This window comes from Sinocyclocheilus rhinocerous, unplaced genomic scaffold, assembly GCF_001515625.1.
Source record: "Sinocyclocheilus rhinocerous isolate Xijiao unplaced genomic scaffold, SAMN03320098_v1.1 scaffold392, whole genome shotgun sequence".
In the NCBI taxonomy this organism is placed as follows: Eukaryota; Metazoa; Chordata; class Actinopteri; order Cypriniformes; family Cyprinidae; genus Sinocyclocheilus; species Sinocyclocheilus rhinocerous.
In genome coordinates this window covers 882,966-899,078 of record NW_015638990.1, presented here as the reverse complement: position 1 = coordinate 899,078, position 16,113 = coordinate 882,966, and the positions used below count along the sequence as shown (strand labels likewise).

Genomic DNA, 16,113 nt, shown 5'->3' with positions numbered 1-16,113 from the left:
TTCAGAAAAACACCTCTGTGTTGCTCACAGACACACAACAAAATCTTGCTTCGGCTTTATAGGTAATATTTTTGTTAGCAAAACTGAGCAAAAAACAGACAATATTGTGTTTAAAATATAACAAAATATTAACTTCTTATTTACTGAACTGTTGTATAAAGTCACAATTGCACTAGTTATATTCGGAACAGCACTAGTGTGATTGCTCTTGCTGCTGGTGTGATATCGCTTATTATGTGATAATATGAGACAAAAACTCATACAGGAGCATTTTTGCAGCAAAATCTTGAATTTTATGGCATATCTGCACTTAAGGAGTTGTTGCCCTGCATCATATTTGTCATATATATATATACATGTATATATATATATATATGTTGAGAGTTTAGGAATCTTTTAAGACTATATTTGTTTAACGTAATGGAGAAGGTTGCTGTTGTGTTAAACGTTGTGGGCGACGCTCCGCGGGTGGAAAGAAGGGCATGTGTGTGACCCATCAGTACTAATTGACAGTCGCTCCTCTCACTGCTGTCACTGCTCGCGCTCTGCGGCCGCGAGGCTGGAAACCAACACGAACGAAAGAGAGAGACACCTGAGGCACTGAAGAGTCCACTTACACCAACAACTCAAGCTCAGAAGCAGAATATCACAAGTTACCCATCAAATAAGAGAATATAACGCTTGAAAATGATGAATCAGATCGAGCTTTCCGTTCCATATGATAATGGATATGAACCGGACGACTACATGAATTTGCACTTAAGGAATTGTTGCCCTGCATCATATTTGTCATATATATATATACATGTATATATATATATATGTTGAGAGTTTAGGAAGCTTTTAAGACTATATTTGTTTAACGTAATGGAGAAGGTTGCTGTTGTGTTAAACGTTGTGGGCGACGCTCCGCGGGTGGAAAGAGAAGAGGTCATGTGACCCATCAGTACTAATTGACAGTCGCTCCTCTCACTGCTGTCACTGCTCGCGCTCTGCGGCCGCGAGGCTGGAAACCAACACGAACGAAAGAGAGAGACACCTGAGGCACTGAAGAGTCCACTTACACCAACAACTCAAGCTCAGAAGCAGAATATCACAAGTTACCCATCAAATAAGAGAATATAACGCTTGAAAATGATGAATCAGATCGAGCTTTCCGTTCCATATGATAATGGATATGAACCGGACGACTACATGATGCAGGAGGAAGAATGGGACCGGGATTTACTACTGGATCCAGCATGGGAAAAACAGCAACGGAAGGTAAGAAAAACAGTTTTAGTTTGCGCGTATATATCATAATTATATAATGTTTCACAGATAATTGTGACCCTGAACCACAAAACCAGTCATAAGTAGCACAGATAGGCCCTATATTTGTAGCAATAGCCAAAAAAATCACTGCATGGGTCAAATTATCGATTTTTCTTTTATGCCAAAAATCATTAGGGTATTGAGTAAAGATCATGTTCCATGAAGACATTTTGTAAATGTCTGTAAATATATCAAAACTTAATTTTTGATTAATAATATGCATTGCTAAGAACTTCATTTGGACAACTTTAAAGGCAATTTTCTCAATATTTTTTATTTTTTTTTGCAACCTCAGATTCCAGATTCCAGCCAAATATGTCCTATCCTAACAAACCATACATCAATTGGAAAGCTTATTTATTCTGCTTTCAGATAATGCATAAATCTGAAAAAAAAAAGACCCTTATGACTGGTTTTGTGCTCCAGGGTTAATTAGTTAAGTTATTTTCATGTGTATTTTCTTTGTATATTTTCTCATATTTTCTTGACGTATTTCCATCTTATTTATTTATTTATTTGTCTGTCTGTCAATAATTTAAGCTATGATTTAGCTTAGATTTAGGTATCAGTTGTTTGCAAAGGAATCCCGTTCCGTTAAGGGCTCTGTGGTCTGTCAGTGTCACGGACGGGTCTGGAGCGCGCGCTGAGGTTGGATGCAGCGGGTACCGAACTAACAATAGCGCAGTAGCGCGCGGCTCTGTGTGTCTGTTTCTGATACGATTGGAATGCGGACTGTCAACAGATGCTTCCAACACTGGATGACGTCCTTGGGATTAGAATGGATGCATGGGCTAATTTTAACTCCAACGCCAAAAGGCCCTATAGTTTAATCCGGTGTCCTTTGCTGGGAATTCTTTTGTATAAACAGCACCTTTATTTATTGTGTAGTCTATTATAGTGTTTTCAGATATACACTGAATTGAAGTGGTCAGGAGCTTTACTGACATGTAGGCTACTATAACTGATTTTATATCAAACACTAGATTTGGCGTATAGATTTGTTTTGGGTTTTAATGGTCAGAATAAACACAAAGGGATTCCTAATGTGGGGTTTTGCTTTGAAGGTCTTGAAACTGTGTCTTAAGCAGGTGATCTTAAACTCTATTCTTTATCTGAAGAATCCACAGATCCAATCTGATTATAGACTAGATCCACATAAGTGGACTTTCTCTGTATTGCAGGCTCACTCTCACTTAAACGGATTCATTCATTTTCTTGCTGTAGCAAAATTACAGCACTTCTTTCACTCTGACACTCTGAACAATAAAACATGTACATTGATTATCATTGCTACACACTTTCAGAACAAATGTAGTTAATTTATGAGTATTTGACCTGTCATTTTTTTTTTGACATTCCCAACATGTTTGGTGATTAAACTTACATATCAGACCACGTACAGAGACAATTTTAGTGTAGCAAAAACATAAGACAACCTTAGTGATCTTTTTTTCTCTATATTATTCACACAATGCAGCTCCATTTTGTAAGCAAATAAAGTTATGGAAGTTAGTCTCCACCTGTGGTCTGCATATAGATCCTCTGTTAAATCTGGTTGAGTTAATAGAACATGATTGCTTGTCCTGGCCTAGTTGGGTGACAATATAATTAATTTAGGCTTTAAACTGAACCTCACTGACTGTATTTATACTTAGGAGAGATCCTTTCTTACCAAAGTAACTTACACCATATTTATCAATAGCTATGGCTCAAATGTTAGACGCAGACTTATATTGCTTGTTGATCTGTGATGTAAGGGTCTAATAGCTCTTTTTTTATTCTTCCAGAGACCATCGCCCCTCACAGGCATGTTATTGCAGACACACCCTACAGTTTTACAGAATGAATGAAATTCTTTCCTGTCCGATTAGACAGCACAGCAGTGCAATACACACGTTGTATTCACTGCATTCTCACTCATATCTCTCTTCTCAGTGTGAGCCTACTTCATCAGAAACAGACTCTGCAGAGAGAGCTAAATTTACACTCTTACCTCGCAGGAATGCACTCTGGAGTCCACAGTAAAGCTTTCCATCCCAGCAATGACTGAACCTGCTTTGAGGGTTTAAAAAGATGCTCCATTATGTCTAAAAAATGGCCAAAGGGTAGCGGTGGATTTGAAAGTGCAACCTAATACAGATGTGGGCAGCAGTACAGCCATATTTTGTTCCATGAAATGGTACCAAGCATTACTGGGTCATAACGTGTCCTTTAGATAATGTTTGTCCTTTAGATTCGATTTGCTTGTAATTCCAAATCCAAATGAGAAAATGTTTGCATATATATCCTATATCCCTGTGATAGTGGAATTATATACAGTAGCAGCAGCTTACATATTTTTGGCAAGCAGCACAGGTCATTCTGTAACTTGAGATTAGCCAGTCTCCATCTCTTTATAAAACTGCACCTGTCACAAATATGTGAAGACCCATTTTAATATTGTTCCTCTTATTTTGTTTTGTTTTATTTTATTTTATTTGACTTATTTGATGCCTGAGGAATCTTAATTTGCAGCCCTGCATCAAAGGGTCCAGTATAGAGTTTTATTCTGCTTCTTTATCTGTGCTGTGGCTCTAATCATAAAGTAGTAAAGGTACTGAAGCTGTAACTCTATGTGCTCATTAGTACATTATTACTTATTAATCTAATAGCATTAACTTTAGTGGACAAAATGGTATTCACTCTGGAATTTAGATGCTGATGTGTGGGAAGATGTTCCTGAATTTTAAGTGCCCATATCCTTTAAAAGTGGTTCTGGAGAGCAATCAAAGGATGATTCAGAGGATGATATACAGCAGCTTGGAGTTTCCAGCTTTGTAGCTTATTGTACATGTAGTTACGTGCTGGTTATTTTTGGAGGATGAACTCAGTGTTCAACTCAAGTGTAGATGCTCATGTGTTCAGTACAAGTGTGTGTTGGATTTTTTTTATAATGCCAATGCCATTCTATTGTCTCGTTGACTGATCTGATTACACTTCCTGTTCATAGTTAGAATGTCTTTCAAAGATCATTGATTAAATAAAGTACAGGAGTTTGGACAATTGCAGAATCTCTGCTATATATGGTCATATGTTTTCCCCCATGTTTTTTCATACAGTGTTTGAGAACTAGTTAAAGAACTACCAACTACCTCCTTTTCTTGGCGTAAGCACAAAATAAGTATCATTTTGTTAGCACAGTCTTCTACAGTTACCCATGCAGTGAGGTTTCAAATGCTTTCATTGTATCACAACAAACCAGTTAGGACTTAAATCTGGTCTAATCCCACACGTTTGGCTTAGTAACTATGTTTTGTGCAAGGATTCTGCATTTGATGAATGTTGAGTCTAGGAGTGTAGGAGAGAGTGTCTGTGTGAGGTTGGAAAACTGTATGTTGATGTATATTGTACTTGTTTCCCAGACGTTCACGGCCTGGTGTAACTCTCACCTGAGGAAAGCTGGGACACAGATTGAGAACATAGAGGAAGACTTCAGGAATGGCCTCAAACTAATGCTGCTGCTTGAAGTCATCTCAGGTAAATTAATTTCAAGTTCATTTGTATAGTGCTTTTCACAATACATATTGTTTCAAAAAAGCTTGCATGCATGTTTCAATACGGCAATCAGAAAGTATTCTGTTATCAGTCAGAGATGAGTGTGTCAAAGTAAAATAATTGGTCAAGCAAACACAATGAACATGGCAATAATTGCAGCTTGTCTTCCTAATGATTACAATATAAGGATGATATTTGACAGTTTTGTATGTTCAAAGTAAACATTCAGAAACTTCCTTAACAACATGTAATATCAACTATATGCCAATAAAATTTTTCATGACACGTTGTATTTTGGCAGGTGAGAGGTTACCCAAGCCTGACAGAGGAAAGATGCGTTTTCACAAGATAGCCAATGTCAACAAAGCCCTTGATTTCATCACCAGTAAAGGAGTGAAACTGGTCTCCATTGGAGCTGAAGGTATGCTTTATTGCACAACTGTAGTGTTACCTGGATTTCTGGGATTTTATAAATAAATAAATTGAATAAAGAAAGAAATTAGGGGATGCAGGTTATTCATTTTGCATGTCACATAGCATATTTAAAAAATGTATATATCCTATATTTAAAAAAAAAGTAATGTAATTTTAACTTGCTTATCCCTTTATTTTACTGAGCAATGATTTTCCTGTCATATTTTTGCAGAAATTGTGGATGGAAATGTGAAAATGACTCTTGGAATGATCTGGACCATCATCCTTCGCTTCGCTATTCAGGATATCACTGTTGAAGGTAAAGTCCCAAACATAAAATGCCACACAACGTCTGCACAAATAGCAAAACTATATTATTATTATTAATAGCACATTTCACAACCCTTAGTAATGTGTAAATCATTTTATAGCAAATAACAACAATTAGATCAGTCATGTGTGAATTATGTAATGATTATCAAATCATCTTTCAGAGACTTCGGCTAAAGAAGGGCTTCTGCTGTGGTGTCAGAGGAAGACTGCCCCTTACAGGAATGTCAATGTTCAAAACTTTCATGTCAGGTAAGGCTCTTTATCGGGTCCAAAAACGTTGAAAAATGATATCAATGTTTTTTATTTTAATATGAGTAAAAAACAGATACTATTATTTTCAGTTATATAGTTTAAGTTTTTATGTTAATTCCAACATGACCCTCTCTCTCTGGTGAAGCTGGAAGGATGGCTTGGCGCTGTGCGCTCTCATCCACAGGCACAGGCCTGACCTCATTGACTACGCCAAACTCAACAAGGTCTCAAGTGTGACCCCAGATTAACCTTTGATCCTTTGGGACATTTGATCTAACAGTCCTATCACAGTAGTAAAATAACATGTCTGCCACAACATACTGATGTTCCCTTTTGTTGATATCACTGCAGAGATGGTGTGTGTTTACAGTATGTGTGTCTAACATCTTCATCACACTCAACAGTTCATCACACTCCCACCCTCAGGAATCTAAGGACCTTCTCTAAAAACGAAAAGCTTGACTTTTAGTCTGTAGTAGATCCACATCTTGTTTATTGCATGTACAATCAGAAATTCACTTTTTTTTCTTTTTTGTGGCTTCAATAGCTGGAAGGATGGACTGGCCTTCTGTGGACTTATTCACAGACACAAACCAGAACTGATTGATTTTCATAATCTGGAGGTGGCACAAGTGGTTATGCTATTGGATGTGTTGTTTTCCATAATAAAATGAATTTAATAGATTAGGGGTGCTCAGTCCTGCTGGACATCTATCTTCTTGCAGAGTTTAGATCCTGTACTTGGAGAAAGCTATCTGTTAGCATTGCCATTCATCTCAGTGGCAGGTTGCATCCAGAACAGCGCTCCAGGCAAATTAAATGTTGATTAGAAAACATTTATAAAAGATGAAACAATACTTTGCCTGTGTTTACATTTTAGCTAGTAGTATCTCAATTGCCTATTTGTGTGTGCTATGTTTGTGCTTGTTACAATACATTTTTAGCTCAAATGTGAGAGTTAGCAAGAATTTTATGCTAGGTAGTGATTAAGACTTGATATATAGTGATTACGTTTTGATTAGCAGGTTTCATGCATGTTTTATGGTTTGAGCTGAACTCTGCAGGAATGTTGTAGGAGCAGCATTGAGATTCTCTGTGAAACTTGGAGAAGTTTTGTTGATGGCAAATTTGCGTAGCTGGCATAACAGCCATTACTCCAGTCTTTAGTGTCACATGATCCTTGAGAAGTGATCCACATACCAGGAGCACCAGAACTGTTTCTAAAAGATGCTTCCTAAGAATCCATATTAGAACTTATTGTGTCTAATGACCCTTCAAAGTGGTATTTAAGCAGTTCTAGAAGCATGTTGTTAGTTACTCCAGTGACATGTTAGATTTGATTTCATTGCTCCCAGCTTAGAATAGGGAATCATAAATGCATGAGCAGAATGAGACAATGTTTCCAGCCACGTTCCAAGTCGGTGTGAATGAGTGTATGTGTACTATGGTTTTAATTAGTTGGTTGGATCAGACCGCTGAAGATTAAGGATTTATTTAGCTTGTCAGGGTCAGTCAGTTCCACGGTGAGTGACTAAAAGACCCCTCACAAAATTCCTATCCCTTTCAGCTGTCACTGACGGCTCCAGGTGAGCTTGAATGGGGTAATCCAGCATTTAGTATAAACCCCAGTGGTCCCAGTTTGGACACAAGCATCAGGAGGGTCCAGGACCCTCTGGATCCCCTGCAGCTGCTGATGTCCTGCAATGCAGCTTTTATTGACACAGAGAACAAAAGCTTGATCCCCAAACTCTGCTTACACACACATTCACAAATACAAGCATTTATAATAACCATAAACATGCACATTTAGGATGCAGAATGGAAGAATTGATTCTTGCATAATGTTTTTGAAGACTTTTGTGCTCACCAAGGCTGCATTTTTTTGATCAAAAATACAAACAGTAATATTGTGAATATTGTTACATTTTCAAAATGAACTCTTTTCTCTTTTAATATTCTTTAAAATGTAATTTATTCCTGTGATGGCAAAGCTGAATTTCCAGCAGTCATTACTCCAGTCTTCAGTGTCACATGATCCTTCAAAAATCATTCTAATATGCTGATTTGGTGCTCAAGAAACCTTGTATTTTTATTGTCAATGTTGAAAACAGTTAATATTTTTGTGGAAACCTTAAATTTTTTTTTCAGGATTCTTTGATGAATAGAAATTTCAAAAGAACAGCATTTTTTGAAATAGTTTTTTGTTTAATAAATGTTTAATAAATGTTAATAAATGTTTTCTCTGTTACTTTTGATCAACACAATGCATCCTTACTAAATAAACTTATTACTTTTGAACAATAGTGTAGTTATTTTTGTATTTAAAGGGCAACCAGTCTTTCAGTTTTGTCAGTGCTTTCTTTTCAGATAAATTTGAACTTTTTTTTTTTTTGTCTAAGAATTTCAGAGCTAAACTTTTTCTCTCTCCTCTAGTGGTACCTGAATGTTGACATTCACTTTTGCATGGAAATAATTTAGATTTATATTTATTTAGTTTTTTGATGATATGTATTATTTCTTATGCTTTATTAATTGGTGAAGCAGTATGCCTTTTCTCTCCTTTTGTCTTTATGCAGGATGATCCATTGGGTAATCTGAATTTGGCATTTGACATTGCTGAAAAACATCTGGACATCCCCAAAATGCTGGATGCAGAGGGTAAACGATAAGCATAGAAAATTCCACAATATTCCATATACCATTCCAGCTGAATACAAAGCTTTCAGCCAGTGAAACATTGAAAATATGTCTTTCACAAAAATGTTATGGTGTCAGAAAGCTTGTGACATAAGACCTTAAGACACTATTGCCTAAAATATGGCATCTACCCTGAAAATTGTCTATATGTCACAGTTGACTGTGGCAAAGAAAAAGTCCCACAAATTTATTTTGGTAGGAAACCTTGGAAGGAACCAACTTCTAGACTCAGGCTAGACCCATGTTCCTTACAATAAAGCAGCAAAAAGACAATACTGTAAAAACTAGATGCAAATTCTAAAGATTTCAAGCCACAAACTTCCTGTTTTTAGCTTTATAATATTACAAAATGTGGCTTTTGCTCCATAGTCCTAGTTAGCAGCGGTCTTGACGTATGTCTCCTGTTATTATAACACCTTTGCAGAGGCTCAGAAGGTACATCTGATCCCTGAGCTCATTCTAGGAGTGTTAGAAATATAGCTATGCCTGAGTGTACAGCCCCTTCAGTCCACGTAGGTGTATCCTCATTTTCCACTTTAGCAGATGAACATGACTTGTGTTTTCTTCCCTTGCACCTTATTTCCACCTTAAATGTATGTAGTTGTCCCTTTGCTCATCTCCCCTCCCTGCAGACATCCTGAACACCCCAAAGCCTGATGAGAGAGCTATTATGACATATGTGTCTTGCTTCTACCATGCCTTTGCTGGAGCTGAACAGGTATTGAGTTTTGCATGTGCTAGATTGAGCAGACCAACTATCTTTTTATCCATCTCTACCTTCAATCTTCCTGTGTTTCTCTCCCTCAGGCTGAAACTGCTGCTAACAGGATCTGTAAGGTGCTGGGAGTGAATCAGGAAAATGAGAAGTTGATGGAGGATTATGAAAGACTGGCTAGTGAGGTCAGGAGACATAATCACACATCAGATACACTCCAAGCACTGCACACAGGCACATATTACACATAAATATTACATCTACTCTCTAGCTGTTGGAGTGGATCAGGCGTACCATTCCCTGGCTGGAGAATCGTGTGCCGGAGAAGACCATGTCGGAGATGCAGCGGAAGCTGGAGGATTTCCGAGATTACCGCAGGATGCACAAACCTCCCAAAGTGCAGGAGAAGTGTCAACTGGAGATCAGCTTCAACACCCTGCAGACTAAACTCCGCATCAGCAACCGACCTGCATTTATGCCCTCTGAGGGCAAGATGGTTTCGGTGAGAGTTTGACCCACACATACATGACAAACCTTTACTTAGATGTATAATTAGACGCAACCACTTTGCTTATTTATTGATTTATTTATTTTCAAATGTATTCATTTAATAGGTTTTTATTTTAATATGTATTTTTATTTTATTTTTGTTTATTCTTGTATTTATTGATTTTTATATTTATTTATTTATTGAACATTTGTTCTTTTGAACATTTTTATTTTAATATGCAATTTATATTATCTTATTAGGTTTATTTATATAGTTTTTATATTAAGATGTATTATATATTTATTTTATTCTTATTTTTATTTAGCTATTTCTTGTATTTTTTAGTTATTTTTATTTTTATTTGATTTATCTAACTAGCTAGCTTTGGGGCATTTTTCAGCAAATTATTTCCCAAAAATATTGTTTTTTAGGTATATAGCTCACAAACACATACCCGAATAAACCAGTAAGGTGAACATGTTCGCAGCTTCTCATTGGTGTCATAGTTTATGTTTTTTTTGGTATGCGTTTGTCTGTGTAGGACATAGCAAGTGCATGGCAGGGGCTGGAACAGGCAGAGAAGGGCTATGAGGAATGGCTGCTGACGGAAATCAGGAGACTGGAAAGATTGGACCATCTAGCAGAGAAATTTAGACAGAAAGCTACCAACCATGAGACCTGGGCTGCAGGTGAGTCCTGAGTATGAAGTGGTGTCACTTTCATAAAAATGAACTGTAAGCCACTTTGGATAAGAAAGTCCACTAAATTATGCTTAATATATGCTTTACATGTGTTTTGCAATAGGTAAGGAGGGGATGCTGACCGGGAAGGACTATGAGTCAGTATCTTTAATGGAGGTCCGAGCTTTGCTGAGGAAACACGAGGCATTTGAGAGTGACCTTTCTGCCCATCAGGACAGAGTCGAGCAGATTGCTGCTATTGCTCAGGAGCTCAAGTATGATCTTTTAGACTTAATGTCTTCAAAAATACTTTGTACTACCTTTTTTGCTGATCTTCATTTCATTTAGCTGTTTGAATGTAAACTTTGGTATGTACATTACCATTCAAAACCTTGGGGTCAGTAATATACTTTTTTTTTTATTAAGACATTTATTCAGCAAGGATGTATTAAATTGTGACAGTAAAGACTTTTAGATTATTACAAAAATGTATTGAAATAAATGTTCATCAAAGAATTCAGAGAAGTATCACAGTTTCCAAAAATATATTAAGCAGCACAACTCTTTCAACATTGGTAATAATAAGCATATTAGAATGATTTCTAAAAAATCATGTGAGAGTGGACTGGAGTAATGGCTGCTGAATATTCAGCAAGAATATATTACATTTTAAAATATATTACAATGAAAACAGGTATTTCAAATTAATTATATTTCACAATATTTCTGTTTTTATTGTATTTTGATCAAATAAATGCAGCCTTGGTGAGCGTAAGAGATATTTGAAATAATCTTACCAGCATCAAATATTTGAATGGTGGTGCACAAGTACTTTGTCCTTGTCACTAATCTGTCATGTTCAGTTTCTCATCACCTTACATGGTCTTGATAGCTTCATATCTCCCACACTACTTATCCATAACTAGACATCCATATACACGCACCATGCTTACAGCATACTTTAACGCTTGAATCGCTGACTTTCTATTTTAACATTCATTATCTCCCTGCAGGCTTGGTTAGTGTGTGTGTGTGTGTGTGAGTGTGCATGTGAGTGTGTTTAGTAAGTGACTGACAGCTTCTGACTTTTCTGTTGTCTCAGTAAGTACAGGGTGATATTACTGATAATCTATGGAGCATACTTATGATGATTAGCATACTAATGCTAGTTTAGACACAAAAAGCAAAGGAAGGAAATGTAGATAGCCAATCATAACAGCAGTCTTAGAGGTACAGAATCAAAAACAGTCTGTTTTCTTCAAATACGTAGAGAGAGAGGGTGGAAAATGCACATGAAAAACTAAATTGTCAGATGGTTGTCAGATGGTCTGCATCACCAAACTTGATTCTGGAGGGCCGGTGTCCTGCAGAGTTGCCTCAACACACCTGGCTGGAAGTTTCAAGTATACCCAGTAAGACCTTGATTAGCTGGTGCTGGTGTTTTTAATTAGGGTTGGAGCTAAACTCTGCAAGACACTGGCCCTCCAGGACCGAGTCTGGTGACCCCTGGTCTACATAAAAAGAAAATGATACAAAAGTCTAGAAAATTCCCGCATTAAAGGGATAGTTCACCCAAAAATGAGAATTCTGTCATTAATCACTCACCCTAAAATTACGGTTGAACCCCTGATGCCACATGGATTATTTTACCGTTTCTGAGCCTTGATCGTGTAAGGACACTTGCTGTCTATGGGAGGGTCAGAGAGCTCACGGGATGCATCAAAAATATCTTAATTTGTGTTCCGAAGATGAACGAAGGTCTTACGGGTTTGGAACGACATGAGGGTGAGTACTAACCCTTTAATGCAAAGTTAGTGAGTACTACATCTATTAACCACTAGATGGGGCTCAATAGCAAATGCAACATTTTGGCCTAAAGTCTTTTATCTTTCTAAAGTGAGCTGGACTATCATGATGTTGCATCAGTGAATCAAAGGTGTCAAAGTATTTGTGACCTCTGGGACCAACTGGGTACACTCACTCAGAAACGCAGAGAGGCTTTGGAGGTATGCTGTCTGTCTCCCAACCTGTTTTGTTTAGGAAATTGTTGTTAAATCAAAGTATTAAAAGGTTTGAATTTGAAGTGTTTAATTTCTGCAGAGGACAGAGAAACTTTTGGAGACGGTGGAGCAGTTGTTTCTGGAATACGCAAAGAGATCTGGTCCCTTTAATAACTGGATGGAGGGAGCCATGGAAGACTTACAGGATATGTTCATAGTGCACACCATTGAAGAGGTCCAGGTACACACGACTTACATGCTTATGTTGTTAAACAGACTAGTATTTACACAGCTCTCAGCTGTCAAATGTGTAATACTTTCTGACTTTTTCTAAGATTTTTTTATGTTTTTGAAGGAAGTCCCTTATGCTCACCAAGGGTGCATTTATTTTATATAGAAATTCAGTACAAACAGAAATATTTTAAAATATTATTGCAATTTAATTACTGTGTTTTCTGTTTTAATATACTTTAAAATGTATTTTATTGCTGTGATGCAAAGCTGAATTTAAGGAGCCATTACTCCAGTCTTCAGTGTCACACGATCCTTCAGAATCATTCTAATAATTTGATTTGGTGCTCAAACATTTCTTATTATCAATAAAGAAAAAATATTGCTTAACATTTTTGCGGAAACCAATGTTCCAAAGAACAGCATTTATTTGAAATGGAAATATTTTGTAACAATGTAAAAGTTTTTACTGCCATTTTGATTAGTTTAATGCATCCTTTCATTTCTTCAAAAAAATCTTACTGACCTCAAACTTGGAATGATAGTGTATATGTGACCCTGGACCACAAAACCAGTCTTAAGTATCAATTTTTCTAAATTAAGATTTATACATCATCTGAAAGCGGAATAAATAAACTTTCCATTGATGCATTTGTTAGGATAGGACAATATTTGGTCGAGATACAACTATTTGAAAATCTGGAATCTGAGGGTGCAAACAAATCTAAATATTGAGAAAATCGCCTTTAAAGTTGTCCAAATTAAGTTCTTAGCAATGCATATTACTAATCAAAAATTAAGTTTTAATATATTTACAGTAGGAAATTTACAATATATCTTCATGGAACATGATCTTTACTTAATATCCTAATGATTTTTGGCATAAAAGAAAAATCTATAATTTTGACCCATACAATGTATTTTTGGCTATTGCTACAAATATACCCCAGCGACTTAAGACTGGTTTTGTGGTCCAGAGTCACATATATCAAAACAAGTTATCCATTGTGTGTAGACTCTGATAGCTGCTCACGAGCAGTTTAAGGCCACACTTCCTGAGGCGGATGCAGAAAGGCAGGCGATCCTTGGCATTCAGCAGGAAGTCCTGAAGATCTTCCAGAATTATGGCATTCGTGGAGACCTCACTAACCCCTACAGCACCATAACTACAGAAGAGATTGCCATCAAGTGGGACAAGGTCAAACACACCCCTCAGACCTTTGTTCTGTTCCATTACGGCACATAAAATGTAGAAGTGTTCTTTAGTTATAACTCAAAATTATCTGTTAATATCTAAGCCATTCTAAACAATTCCTGTGATCTTCAATGCAAAATCATAAGCATGATAATGATGTGTGTTTGTGTATTCAGGTGAAGAAGCTGGTTCCCCAGCGTGACAGTGCACTGCAGGAGGAGTTAGCGCGACAGCATGCTAATGAAAGGCTCAGACGCCAATTTGCTGCCCAAGCCAACCTCATCGGACCCTGGATACAGGCCAGGATGGAGGTGAGTAGCTTCAGCCATCACCTGTACCAATGTGATAGACCTACATAAGACATGTTCATATATCTATCTATCTATCTATCTATCAGGAAATTGGTCGTTGTTCTATGGCTATGGGTGGGACTCTTGAGGACCAGATGACGCAGCTGAAGCAGTATGAGCATGTGATCGTCAGCTATAAACCCAACATCGACAGACTGGAGGGAGATCACCAACTCATCCAGGAGTTACTTATCTTTGACAACAAACATACTAACTACACTATGGAGGTACACACACACAATATTTTTCAGCAAGGATGCATGAAATTGATCAAAAGTGACAATAAAGACATTTTATAATGCTATAAAAGATGCTGTTCAATTTATTCAAAGAATGTGATTTCCACAAAAGTATTAAAACACAACTGTTTTTAACACCGGTAATAAGAAATGTTTCATAAGCACCAAATCAGCATATTTGAATGATTTCTGAAGAATCATGTGACACTGAAGACTGGAGTAATGACTGCTTAAAAATCAGCTTTGCAATCACAAGAATAAATTGCATTTGAAAATGTATTAAAATAGAAAGCATTTATATTAAATTGTAATAATATTTCACACTGCTACTGTTTTACTGTATTTTTGATCAAATAAATGCAATCTTGGTGAGCATAATAGACTTCTTTCAAAAACATTAAAAAAATCCCCAAACTCTTTAATCAAGTGTACATTGAGATGTAACAAATCATGATTTTACAATAGCATTTCTCTTTCCTCTGCAGCATATTCGTGTTGGCTGGGAGCTCCTTTTGACTACGATTGCTCGCACTATTAACGAAATTGAGACTCAAATTCTGACACGTGATGCAAAGGGCATCAGCCAGGAGCAGATGAATGAATTCCGATCCTCTTTCAACCATTTTGATCGGGTGCTGTACTCAGCCTTTGTGTACTCTTAACTACTCACCTGTTTCCTTGTTGAATGGATGCTATACTAATCATCTAATCTAATCATAACCATACTAACTGAACTGAACCCTTTTCCACTTTGACTGAGCATTATACAAACATCTGTAAGTCTCTCTTATTTCAGCTGAGACACATTCATTTCATATTTGCACTGTGTTATGTCTTGCCTTCACTTCTTCAGAGGCATCACAGTGCAAGAGTGGTAATTATCTTTCCATTCATTTAGTGGAACAAATTTAGCTTGACATGAGAGATCATTTGCAGTATTTAGTATGTCTAAAATCAGATGTGAAATAGATGCAATTTGTGCTAAAATCAGAGTTAAATGACAGAGTTAAATGGCACTAATTTGATGAATATAGCACTTCTATTTTTATCATTTCTGCTCACATTCTGTGCATGTTTTTGTTTGTTGTGGGTACTTGCTCTCAGGAGGAGAGGGGTAAACTCAGGACTGATGAGCTTAAAGCATGCCTGATCAGCTTTGGGCATTTAGGAAGTGACAAACAGGCACTAACCAACATGACCTCTAACCTTTGACCCTAATGTGTAGTTCTTTGCATAGATTTATGCATTTGTATTCCCTGGGCAGCAGTATATAGTTCTAATGTACCTCTCTTGTGTTTTTTTCTGTTTGTGGTTGTGTGCTGTCTCTTTGTGTGTGCTTCTGTGTTAGGTGCTGTCTCTTTCTCTACTCCACATTGCATTTCGACCATGTCAAAAAAAAAAACTTTAACAAATTTTTTTTCTTCTTGTTTTCCAGTATAAAATACCTAAGCAAAATACTTTTTTATTTTTATTATTATTATGCTCAGTTAATTTTGATTTTATTTTAATTTAAAGATAAAATCTAATAAAGTTTTGTGTTTATAATTAAGTTAATTCTCAAAACAAGAAACTATTTAAAATCTAAAATTATATAATAAAATATTTTATTAAGCATAATGAATATACTTTCTTAAAACAAGTCTCATTATTTTATAAAAAAAACTGTCAA

At 36.5% G+C, this 16,113-nt stretch overlaps 1 protein-coding gene across 1 annotated transcript in view; it reads left to right on the top strand.

Annotated features, from left to right (window-relative positions):
- The first annotated feature begins 998 nt into the window (after positions 1 to 998).
- LOC107750857 (alpha-actinin-2-like) overlaps positions 999 to 16,113 on the top strand; it is a 17,074-nt gene continuing 1,959 nt past the window's right edge. The window contains exons 1-19 of the mRNA XM_016566405.1: positions 999 to 1,263; positions 4,716 to 4,830; positions 5,150 to 5,269; positions 5,495 to 5,581; positions 5,757 to 5,844; positions 5,993 to 6,071; positions 8,424 to 8,505; positions 9,177 to 9,262; positions 9,352 to 9,444; positions 9,531 to 9,761; positions 10,291 to 10,438; positions 10,554 to 10,704; positions 12,327 to 12,435; positions 12,530 to 12,670; positions 13,676 to 13,858; positions 14,032 to 14,166; positions 14,253 to 14,432; positions 14,930 to 15,076; positions 15,549 to 15,626. Coding sequence (XP_016421891.1) covers positions 1,135 to 1,263; positions 4,716 to 4,830; positions 5,150 to 5,269; positions 5,495 to 5,581; positions 5,757 to 5,844; positions 5,993 to 6,071; positions 8,424 to 8,505; positions 9,177 to 9,262; positions 9,352 to 9,444; positions 9,531 to 9,761; positions 10,291 to 10,438; positions 10,554 to 10,704; positions 12,327 to 12,435; positions 12,530 to 12,670; positions 13,676 to 13,858; positions 14,032 to 14,166; positions 14,253 to 14,432; positions 14,930 to 15,076; positions 15,549 to 15,626 — 2,382 coding nt within the window. The 5' untranslated portion in view covers positions 999 to 1,134. The remainder of the gene's footprint in view (positions 1,264 to 4,715; positions 4,831 to 5,149; positions 5,270 to 5,494; positions 5,582 to 5,756; positions 5,845 to 5,992; positions 6,072 to 8,423; positions 8,506 to 9,176; positions 9,263 to 9,351; positions 9,445 to 9,530; positions 9,762 to 10,290; positions 10,439 to 10,553; positions 10,705 to 12,326; positions 12,436 to 12,529; positions 12,671 to 13,675; positions 13,859 to 14,031; positions 14,167 to 14,252; positions 14,433 to 14,929; positions 15,077 to 15,548; positions 15,627 to 16,113) is intronic.